The 11,386-nt window shown below is 60.0% G+C and overlaps 1 protein-coding gene across 1 annotated transcript in view; it reads left to right on the top strand.

Annotated features, from left to right (window-relative positions):
* Positions 1 to 6: 6 nt before the first annotated feature.
* Positions 7 to 11,386, top strand: part of PLXND1 (plexin D1) — a 53,725-nt gene continuing 42,345 nt past the window's right edge. The window contains exon 1 of the mRNA XM_007461565.1: positions 7 to 1,152. Coding sequence (XP_007461627.1) covers positions 376 to 1,152 — 777 coding nt within the window. The 5' untranslated portion in view covers positions 7 to 375. The remainder of the gene's footprint in view (positions 1,153 to 11,386) is intronic.

Below are 11,386 nucleotides of genomic sequence, written 5' to 3'. Positions count from 1 at the left end.
CCCTCGCCCACGCCCACCAACAACTTTGCCCTGGACGGCGCGGCGGGGACGGTGTACCTGGCGGCCGTCAACCGCCTCTACCAGCTGTCGGGCGCTAACCTGAGCCTGGAGGCCGAGGCGGCCGTGGGCCCGGTGGCCGACAGCCCGCTGTGTCACGCCCCGCAGCTGCCTCAGGCCTCGTGCGAGCACCCGCGGCGCCTCACCGACAACTACAACAAGATCCTGCAACTGGACCCCGGCCAGGGCCTGGTGGTCGTGTGCGGTTCCATCTACCAGGGCTTCTGCCAGCTGCGGCGGCGGGGCAACATCTCGGCGGTGGCCGTGCACTTCCCGCCCGCCGCGCCGCCCGCCGAGCCCGTCACGGTGTTCCCCAGCATGCTGAACGTGGCGGCCAACCACCCGAACGCGTCCACCGTGGGACTGGTCCTGCCGCCGGCCGCCGGCACCGGGGGCAGCCGCCTGCTGGTGGGCGCCACGTACACGGGCTACGGCAGCGCCTTCTTCCCGCGCAACCGCAGCCTGGAGGACCACCGCTTCGAGAACACGCCCGAGATCGCCATCCGCTCCCTGGATGCGCGCGGCGACCTGGCCAAGCTCTTCACCTTCGACCTCAACCCCTCCGACGATAACATTCTCAAGATCAAGCAGGGCGCCAAGGAGCAGCACAAGCTGGGCTTCGTTCGCGCCTTCCTGCACCCTCCCGACCCGCAGTCCGGCGCCCAGACCTATGCGTACCTGGCGCTTAACAGCGAGGCACGCGCGGGCGACAAGGAGAGCCAGGCGCGGAGCCTGCTGGCGCGCATCTGCCTGCCCCGCGGCGCCGGCGGCGACGCCAAGAAGCTCACTGAGTCCTACATCCAGCTGGGCTTGCAGTGCGCGGGCGGCGCGGGCCGCGGCGACCTCTACAGCCGCCTAGTATCCGTCTTCCCCGCGCGCGAGCTGCTCTTTGCGGTCTTCGAGCGGCCACAGGGGGCCCCGGCGGCCCGCACGGCTCAGGCCGCGCTCTGTGCCTTTCGCTTCGCCGACGTGCAAGCCGCGATCCGCGCCGCGCGCACCGCCTGCTTCGTGGAGCCCGCACCCGACGTGGTGGCCGTGCTCGACAGCGTGGTGCAGGGCACCGGGCCGGCCTGCGAGCGCAAACGCAACATCCAGGTATGCCCAGGCAGCGGGGGCGCTGGGGACCAGCCCAGGGGGCTGGCGAGAGAGCGTGCGGGTAACTGGGCAGGTTGTGCGCTGAGCGGGTCACACGTGTGAGTGTGCCGTTACCTAGATGTGTGTGTATGGAGACTCAAGTGTATACTCTGAGCCACAGGTGCATTTGCGGGGACCCAGGTGTAGTCGCGAGGATAGTCAGCAGAGGTGGGGGACACTGGCGTGAATATGGCCTAGGTGTGCGCGTTGGGCACTCAAATGAGTGCTGGACTACAGGTGCGCATATGTAGGTGTGCAGGGCCGTCGGGTTGTGGATGGGTACCCAGGTGTGCGCTGAAGAGAGACAAAGGTGCATATACATCCCGGCTGTGCAAGTGGGGGTCGCAGCAGTGGGCTGAGTGCGCAACGAGTGAGTGCAGCATCTGACCAAAGGTATGTTCTGGGCCGACTGCATGAGCCTGTGATGGCTGCCTTTGGGAGTTGGCAGGTGTGTGCATGAGTGTGGCAGTTGTGCAGGGAGGCATGCAGGCGTGCATCAGGACCCTGCACATGGAGGGTGAGGGGAAGCAAGGTGTATGCACCAGACTTGTGTGTCACTGAGCTGGGTCACACAGGCGTGCGGGCAGGCAGGCGCGTGTGGCAGGGACACACTGGTGCAACAGGGCAGGCCTGGGTGCACAGTGGGATGTGTGCGGCAGGGGACACAGGTGTTTGGGAACCAGTAGGCACTCTGGGGAGGCCGCTGGTTGGCAACTGGGTGTGTTCCTGAGGCCAACTTTTTATTCATTCATCCAACACACATTTACTGAGCATGTAGCAGGCACCAGGCCTGGGGGCTATGAGGAAGGCAGTAACACTTGTGGAATGCCTACTAAGCGCATCACATGGCATAACTCGAGGTTTTAACAGCAGTCCTCAGCTAGGCTCTGTTCTCATCCCCATTTTACAGATGAAGAAACTGAGGCACAGAGAGATTCAGTAACTTGCTCAAGGTCACACAGAACTAGCAGAGGCAGGATTTGAATCCAGGCTGTCCGGTCTCAGCATCTGTGCTCGTAGTGCTGCAGAGCCTTTGCCGCCTTACAAAATGTGGAACTCAGAGTGTGTGTGTTGGAGGAGTCCCGGCGACTGGGGTGGGGAGGTGCCGGCTCCAGGAGAGTGGAGGGACGTGAGCAGGACTGCATGTAGCGCTTGAGTGGGATGTGGGGATCTGGAGGGAGCGCGGAGGGCCAGGTATAGGGCCACAGCAGCTGGGGTGGGGGAATGGGGCCCAGGTGTCTGGGGCTGGGCAGGGCAGGAGCGAGGGGGCCAGGTTGTGGGGGATCGATGTGTGTGTTGATCCTGGGGGAACGTGACACAGGGATGCAGGAGGGATCTGTGTGTGGTTCCACTCAAGGAAGCGCATCAGCAAGGGGTCACTTCTTTAGAGTGCCCTGGGAGGTGGACCCCTGTGCCTTTAATGCACTCTCCATCGCAAGCTGAGTCAGGGGAGACTTGGCCACTCCCTTAGGAAGCCTCAACTTCTCAAAATGCAGAACTTAGCCTTCTCCTGGTGATTACAGGGCTCTCCTTGGGGCCAGGCTCCCTGTGGCTCTGCCCCATCCCTTCTCTGTGATCCTCAGGCCCTGGCAAGAAGCTCGTGAGATTAATTATTGCCCTGTGGGTGTGCCCAACACTGGGGCTTTGAGAAAACGCAGATTCCTTCTCCTGCACCTGGGCCCTCACACTGCCTACCACCAGGCTGGCTGGCTGCCCTGAAAGTAAAGGACACGGTGGGTGAGCAGGGCAGACTGGCCCGGGAGCCGGTCTGCTACCAGCAGGGGCCAGCTTGGTCAGGGTGGCCACCCAGCGCTGCGGTTGGGACATGCACTCCTCCCCTCCCCAGAGCTACATGCCCCAGTGGGCTGTGTTTGAGGGCACAAGCTTTGTGTCCGGGGGTCGCAGAGCCTGAGGAGGTGAATGGGGAGTCAGTTGCTGCTCTGCGGAGGGAAGACCCTGTCAGAAGGGCCTTCTTCGGGCCTTTCCAGGCCTGTGTGTCCGTCTAGGCCCTCAGTGTGAGGCAATCCGTGGGATTCCTCAGGCCGCCACAGTCTCCCTCTCCCCCTCCCCCTCTGGCAGGAACCGTCCTGGTTCCCACGGTCCCCATCCCCAGCCTGGCCTGGTGCAGTGACTCACTGCCGAAGGGAGCTGGGGCTTCCCTTTTCTTCTGGGGCAGGGCCTCTCCAGGGACACAGCCCCAGGGGCAGAGTGCACAAGGGCCTTCTCCCCGCCCCAAGGTGGGGTAGATTCCTGGCCCTCCTTGGCCCCTCTCCCTGTGTCCTCCACACCCCTCTCCCCTTCCCCACGCCCAGCTGTGGGCACAGGCCCCAGGATCTGGGCCTGAAGCCTCAGGTGGGGGTGGGAGAGTGATGCTTATTCTTGCTCCTGGCTGTTGCCAGCTCCCCAGTTACAGTCTAAGAACTTGGACCTCGCATCCGGGGTTAAATTCTACTCTGTCACTTCCCAGCTGTGTGACCTTGACAAGTGACTTAACCTTTCTGAGCCTCTGTTTCCTCATCTGTAAAGTGGGGACAGTAAATCTCTAAGGATTGCTGAGGACCAAATGATCTAATAACGTAAAGCACTTTGTACCCGGCACGTAGCAAGCACCTAGTAGATGTCTGCTGTTCTTGTTATTATTACCCTGGGGGGGGCATTATTAGCACAGGTCTGGGCTTGGTCCTGGACAGCAACCAGTGACCTATTTTGGCTTGTTCTGCAACAGTGAAGACCCCACCTCTAGCGGCCGATGGCAGCCTCAGTAAACATTTCCTAAGTCCCTACTGTGTTGCTGTGTGCTGGGGACCAATGGTGATTCCCTTACTGTCTGCTCTCGTGGACCATGTGGCCGGTCCTTCCAGCCCAGAGGGTTGGGTGCTGTGATCCCATCCTGGCAGACGGAGCCCGGAGAGGGGCATCGAGGCCTCTGGGGAGAGTGGTGTCAAAGCGCAGGTGGGTGGGTGAGCAGGAGTTAGTCACACCAAGCTGGCAGAAGAGGAGGGGTCCAGGCAGAGGGAACAGCCTGTCAGGCCTGGAGGTAGGAAACAGCAAGACGGACTGGAGCAGCGAGAGGTGGTCATTGTGGCTGGGGAGGGGAAACAGGAATTATGAGCAGGGCTGGGAAAGGTGGGCAGGCCTGCCATGCGGGTGCGGGATAGGCGTGACTGTGTCCTGGGGACATGGGGAACCATGAAGGGTTTTAGCCAGAGCATCTGATCTGCACGTCAGTTTCTTTCCCTGTAGAGAAGGAACGATAATAAAAACACCGACCTCGCAGGACCTCTGTGGGGATTAAATGAGATGCTACAGGTGGAGCAGTCAGTTAGCAGCGTGCTCGGCACACGTGTTTGCAGTTTCTGTGATGGTTTTTAAGGGAGCTAGTTTAGAAAGTCGTTAGGTGGTTGGTGAGGAGGAGGGCGGAGAAGCAGGGAGGGTAGGAAGGAGGCTGGTGCCATCTTCCAGGCAAGTGACTCACTTCTTCATTTACAAATATTTCTTGAGCACCTACAGTGTGGCGGGCATTGGGCACAGAGGTAGGGGTGGCCGGCCAGGTGTTAATTTAGGGGGATGTGACAGGCCTGGTCTGAGGGCACAGAGAGAAGAAGGGGGGCGGGTTCAGGACAGGTTCAGATGCCTGGATGTAGCCCCAGAGGTGGGGACGGACAGGATGGAGAAGGGATTTGCCCAGTCCAGCCCGGCATTGGGATGGAAGTCGGGGATGCGACAGGGGTGCCTCTGGGGGAGACGGTGGGTTTGGTCGGGGGGGCGGGGGTGAGTACCAGGGGCCTGGAGTCCCTCTTCCTCCCAGCCCTGTCTGGCCTGACTGCTCCGGCACCAGGTAGTCTCAGTGGGGCTGGACAACGGGGGACAGGACCCTGCCCTTCCATCTTTTCTCCAGGGATGTCTGCCCTCCAAGCAGGGTGGCTCAGCCGAGCCTCTGGATACCCAGCCTCGTGCTGTTGCCCTTGGGCCCTCAGGCCTGAAGCTCCAGAGCCACGGTTGGGGTGGTCTCGGACATTCCATCTCCCCACCTGGGAGGCTTTGCCCCCTGCTCACCACCTTTAAGGCAGTGAAGAGGCAGGGAACCTTGTCCTCCCAGCCTTGGGCCCCAATTTTGTCTCTGATTGCTTTGGGCATATTTGGGGCCTTTGGACTATTCTGAGAGAGGAAGTGAGAAAATTAGCCTCTGGCATGTAGCTTGGATCCCTTTTCTCAATTCACGTGTGTGGTGAAAGTGAGTTGGGAAGTTGCCTGTGCTCTCGGTGGGGAAACTGAGGCACGGGGCCACCCAGCAAGGCGAGGGCAGACTGAGTCCGACTCCCTTCCCTGAATCTTTCCCTTTGGCCTATGAATGGCCATAATATTTGTATTTTAAAAAAAAAAGAAAACGGACAGGGAAATGTCAATGTTGCATTTTCAAGGTGTCTTTTTATAGTAAAGGTGGAAAAAAAAAACCCTCAGGCGGTTTTAAACTGGCATGCAGTGGGTGGGTGCCCGTCGTCAAGAAGGCATTTTCTGAACCAATTTAGGGGCTGAAATGCTGGGTGGAGGTGGAGGGAGATAAGCTTCCAAGATGGGCTTTCCATTTGGAGTTGGCCTGGGGGCTGGGAGTGAGCTCCCTGCGGCCAAGGGTAAAAGAGACACTTGGGGGCACTTAGGAGAGGGGACTCTGGCAGCGTTGGCTGGGATGACCTTCTAGCCTAGAGAGACAGACACATCTTGGGCCAGGAGACGGTTAACGTACCTCCCTGACTTGGGAGTGTCATCAGTCTCAACTGCCAGGTACGTGAGGGTAGAGCTGATGGTGAGTCCTGTTCTCCTACCCGTAAGCTGTGTGACCCAGGGTGAGTCACTTACCTTCTCTGGGCCACATGCTTTCTCATTGTAAAATGGGACAGTGTCTCCTTCTGAATTGAAATCTCACACGAAGTGCCCAGGAAATGGCAGGTGGAGGTATGAGTACCAGGAGAAGAGAAATACATCTGAGAGAAGTGTGCTCAGTGTGTGGAACAGCTGTTGGGGCAGGGAGCGCTCAGAGGAGGGAGGAGATGGGACCAAAGCAGGCCCTGAAGGTGAGCAGGGGTGGGCAAGACAGAGGGGTGAGGCGCAGGTGTGTCGGGTGCCTCCCAGCCCGAGATCAGATGCGGGAGGCACAGGCCGAGGAGAGAGCCGCCGGGCACCGCTTCTGTTAGTGGTGAGATGCTGCGCATCTGGTAGGCCTGAGGGGTGTGCAGATGCTGGGTGCCCTCTCAGCTCTCTGGGGCTGAAAAATGACCACGGCCACCCTCCCAGTTCTGAGGAGGGATGCTGCGCGGGGCCCTTCACAGGCACCAGTGTGTTTGCTCTTACAGCACCCCACCCCCACCCCGTGAGGCAGGAAGTGCTCTTATCCCCAGTTTTACAGATGGGGAAACTGAGGCCCAGGGTCCCACGCAGCTGGCTAGTGGCGCAGGGACCCGCAGACTGGCTGTCTGGCTCTGGAGTCCGCCGTGGGTGACCGCTGGTGTTAGCTGTGGGCTCTCAGCTGGGGGTTTTGCAGTTACCCCCGCCCCATCCGCGGAGATTTGGGTGGAGCCCTTTGTACAAAACCCCCTCTGGGGCAGCACCTCCCAGCAGGCCCCAGACGGAAGACGGGATGGAAGCCGGGAGCTGCCGCTGCAGTGACTCAGTTCCTGAGCCAGCTGAGGCTGGCTAGGTATCTGCAGAGGCCCTGCCACAAGTCGGGGCTGGGGCTGAGGGGGCCTCCTGAGGAAGTCAGGGAGGCAGGGAGTCACTTAGTGACATTCATCTCTGAAAATGTGATCGTGAGCCCCTGGCCCTTTGGGTGCGTGAATGAGAGATGTGGTCGGTTTGAATGACTTGACAAATCCCTTTCAACGCTGACGCCAGCCCTGGACCATGCTGTGTACTGGGGCTGGCCAGGCCGCCGCCTCCCCTCCAGGGCAGCCCGTCACTGTCCAGCGTTTGCTAGGAGGGTGGAGGATCTGTCACGGCCCTGGCCATGCCCACAGTCAAGCCTGCCACACCCACACACGCCCAGAGTGGTGGACGGGTCAGTGCTGGACCCTGGCACCAAGTCCCTGGATTCAAATCCTGGCTCTGCACCTCCTCCCTGTGGCCTCCAGCAAGTCACTTACCTTCTCTGGGCCTCCACTTCCCCATCTGTAAAGTGGGCTCAGCAGAGACAAGAACAGGGACCCCTGGAGTTCAGCGGAGGCCTGTGTGAGTTGGCTCAGCCCCTGCAGAAACACCCTCTGCAGGGGTCTCATTTGCCGACTGCCACGGCTGCCGGTTTTCATGGAGATTAAGCAAACAGGCCGGCTTCCGGGTTCTGGTTGCTGGAGGGTGGAGAACAGACACACTGTGTATGGAAGAGAAGCATGAGGGCCTGAGGGATCCCTTCCCCTTTCTGGGCCTCAGTTTCCCAGTCTGAGTTGGGCTCTGGGGTGGCAAGAAAGCCCTCACTCTGTCACCAGAACTGCTCCCGCTGGCATCATTATTATTACTTTTATTGTTGTGTCCTGGGAACTTACTCTGTCTCAGGCACTTTGCAAAAGCGCTTGACGTATAATGCGTATCTTTTAATCCTGCCAGCAAGGGAATGGGGTGAGTGTTATGATAAGTATACAGGAAGGGGAAACAGAGGCCCACAGAGGATAAGTGACTTGCCTGAGGTCACACGGCGGGTAAAAGGTGGAACAGTGTCTGCTGTCAGAGCCTGTGCTCATCACCTTTACTCCCTGGTTCCTCTGAAAATGCTGACCTGAGGGGTGTGAGCCAAAGAGGCCCTCAAGGTCACAGTGTGGGGTGAATGGGTCCCTTTTAAAGTTGAAGAAATTGAGACCCAGGGATGTTCTTCCCCTGCTGGGGCTGCAGTGGGGAGTAATGAGAACTTCCCAGTGAGGCCAGCAGAGCTGCCGAGCCCCGTGCCCAGCGTAGTCCCAGGCTGGGGCCAGGTTCCCCGGGTGCAGGGCTCCTGTTTCCCACAACTGCAGCTGTCTCCACCTTCGCCCACCAGAGCCCAGACCTCCTGGGCACCATCTCCTGCCTGTCTCTGCTCCTGGTGGAGGGTTCCCTGGAGTGTGGCAGGGAGGGGCTCAGCTCTGTTACATGGCAGCCCGTTAAAAGGCATGAATCAGACCCTGCCCTTATCCTCCAGGAGCCCCCAGACAGTCGGGGAGGAGCTCAGGACAGAAGATACGCCAAAGCAGAGCTGAGTCTGAGGGACTCAGGGAAGGCTTCCTGGAGGAGGGGGTTGTTGGAGCAGGACTTTGACAAATGGGGCTTGGGGAGGCCTTCCAGGCAGAGGCGGAGGCCCAGAGACGTGGTAGAACATGGTTTGGGTACCAGGCAGAGATGAAGCTGAGAGCATGTGAGGTTTGGGGTGCAGGCCGAGGGTTTGGGCACTGTCCTGTGGGCTGCAGGGAACCAGTAAGGCCTAGGGGAAGAGTGAGACACAGTTGATCTGGTTCTAGAGGAGACCCCGTGGCTGCTGGCCCACATTCGTCCTGCCAGGTGCTGGCGGGAGCAGGATGCTCTCTCCTGGAGCCCCCACTGGGGCTGGACCAGGTGACTCCCAAGGGGCCCTCCAGCTCTGCCAGCGGTGTGGGGATTGCCATGGAAACCAGCTGGTCCCCGAGTGGGGACAGGCCCGGAAAGTCTCCTGGCGCCAGCCACGTGGATTTGGATCCCGGCTCCCCCCAGAGCTCGCCTGTTTTCCTCCTTTCCAAAGCCTGTGTTGAGCCAGGGCCGAACCCAGCAGGCTGCCTGGAAGGGCCCCGCTGCACCGCCCACTCTCCTACTGCCCGCTGATCCTCGATGCCGATGCCACCGAGATAAGCAGGGCCAGTGAGCCTCGCCCCACCCAATCCACCATCCTTTACCCTGAAACACGATAAATCACGCGCTGGAGGAGGGAGGAAGCTCACAGCTCCATTACGAGGCCCAGTGAGGCCCCAGTGGGGCGTTAATCACGGAGCGCTTTCTGGTCTGATCAGTAAATAATGCGGGGGGCCGTGGGCAGAGGGCTTGAAGTGGAGGCCAGGCCCAGGAAAGGAGCCAAACAGCGATCGGCGGTCACCTCCGCCCGCGCCATCCCCCTCTCAGGGCTCGTCCACCGTCTGTGTTGGAGGTGATTGAGCCCTCTGGAAGTGGCTAGCTCCTTGATGGGCCCCAGTATCCCCAGCTTGCAACCCAGGGCCTTTCCAGCTCCACGTGGCCAAACTCCCAGCAGCTGTTGGCTGCACCCGACAGAGCAGGGGGCGGAGAGACTGTGGGTTAGGACAAGGGTACTGGAGCCAGCCAGCCTATGTTTGAGGCTCATCTCTGGCTAGTCTGGCTGTGTGACCCTGGGCAAGTCACTTTACCTCTCTGTGGCTTAGTTTCCTTTGCCATAAAGTAGCAGCAACTTATGAGGATCTGGCGAGGGTTCAGTGAGGTTATACAGGCAGAGGTTTCTGCACAAAGTAAACCATTGCTGCTTATTATTGTTGTGTTACTGGTTCCACTGTGTTGTTACTATTATAAAGCTGTCCCTTCCCCATATGGGGATGGTCTCTGAACTGGGACACTGACAGCTAGAAAGAGGGCCCCATGTCACCTCCATGTCTCCAGCACATGGGACCCGGCCCAGAGATGTTCGCTGGGAGCCCCTCGGCTGCGGTCACAAGCCGTTCTCAGATGACTCTGGGACCGAGGCCAGCACCCCCAGGGGATCGGGAGGAGGGTGTGAATTCAGTATCCAGGGCCTCTCAGCCCCAAGAGGATATAGGCCTGGTGTCCCCAGGAGAGCCAGCTGCACTCTCAGCTTCTCCCAGCCGGCCTACGTCCCTTCAGGGGAAGAAGCTGGGACCGAAACTGTTCCAGGGTGAGGAGGGGCCAGAGCTGCCGCGCTCCGCCCGCCGCCCCTCCCCCCGCGCCGCCCCAGCCAGGGAAGAGTCCTGGCTGCCCATCCCACACTGTGCTCCCCTGGGACCCGGGGGGAGGGCTGGAAACGGGGCCAGGCTGGGCCAGAATGAGAAACAGCTTCGAGAAGGGGGAGCTGAGTGTCTGGGGGGCCGTGTCCAGCTAACAAAACAATGGCTGCTTGAGTCAGCGGCTGCAGCAGTGGTTCCCAGGCAGGCCCCGAGCAGAGCCACCCCAGCCTGGGTGAAGGCAGCGCTGCTCATCCAGCCTCAGATGCTCGCGTTCGGCAAGTGGTGGAGCGGCTGGTCCCAGGGGCTCTCCTGTCCTCGGGCGTCCCCGAGCCTCTGCCCAGTGGCCTGCAGAGATAATTGGGAATGTGTATTGAGCACCTGTGGTTGCTCAGTATTGAGGGCTGCTGTGAGCTGAGCCTCTGTAGTGGGCGCAGTTATTGCCCCCATTTTATAGGTGAGAATACTGAGGCTCAGTGAGGATGGGGCAGCCCACAGTGAGTTAAGAGCTAAACTTGGCACATCAGGAGCCTCGGTTTCTCTGTCTGTTAAATGGGAACCCAACAAGAGTGTGTGCTCCATGCCTGCACGCAGCAGGTCTTCAGTCTAGCTTGGCCTCTGACCTCAGCCTGGGGCTGTCCCTCCAGGCTGTGTTCTGTTTGGCGGCAGGGTCGGGAGTGCCAATTGTGGGTGGGTGGACACATCGTGCTCAGGGCGGCCTGGCTGGCTGGCCCACACGGCCCTTCCAGGTGGTGCCCAGCTGGCCCGGATGACCTCAGTGCTTGGGCTGGGCGATCCACCTCCTCCAGAGAGCGGGTCAGGGAAGCCAAGGCAGGCTCTTCTGCAGCTGTGGAAGGGTGCACGCAAGCTGTTCTGCCCATTGCCATTTGTTGGTTTTTCCTGCCTGATTCAGGCAGCCTGGGGCCAGGAAGAGAATTACTGCGCTGTGTGTCCTGAGGAAGCCTCTGCCCCTCTCTGTGCCTCATTTTCTCCAAAGCACTGCTTTTTCCCTCCCACTCAGAGCCAGGCCTACTGACTTGTTCTCTGGCCTGGCTGGCCATTCTCTCCCCCACTGCCCCCCCCCCCCCCCCCCCCCTTCCCCGCCCCTCTAGATGGACACAAAGCACCGAGCTGATCTGTCTGTGCTATGCGGCTGCTTCCCACTAGCTATCTATTTTATGTTTGGCAGTGTGTATATTTCCATGCCACTCTCTCACTTTGTCCCAGCTTACCCTTCCCCCTCCCCGTATCCTCAAGTCCATTCTCTAGTAGGTCTGTGTCTT

Source organism: Lipotes vexillifer, unplaced genomic scaffold (genome assembly GCF_000442215.2).
Source record: "Lipotes vexillifer unplaced genomic scaffold, Lipotes_vexillifer_v1.1 scaffold889, whole genome shotgun sequence".
Lineage (NCBI taxonomy): Eukaryota > Metazoa > Chordata > Mammalia > Artiodactyla > Lipotidae > Lipotes > Lipotes vexillifer.
This window is presented reverse-complemented; position numbering and strand designations above follow the sequence as displayed.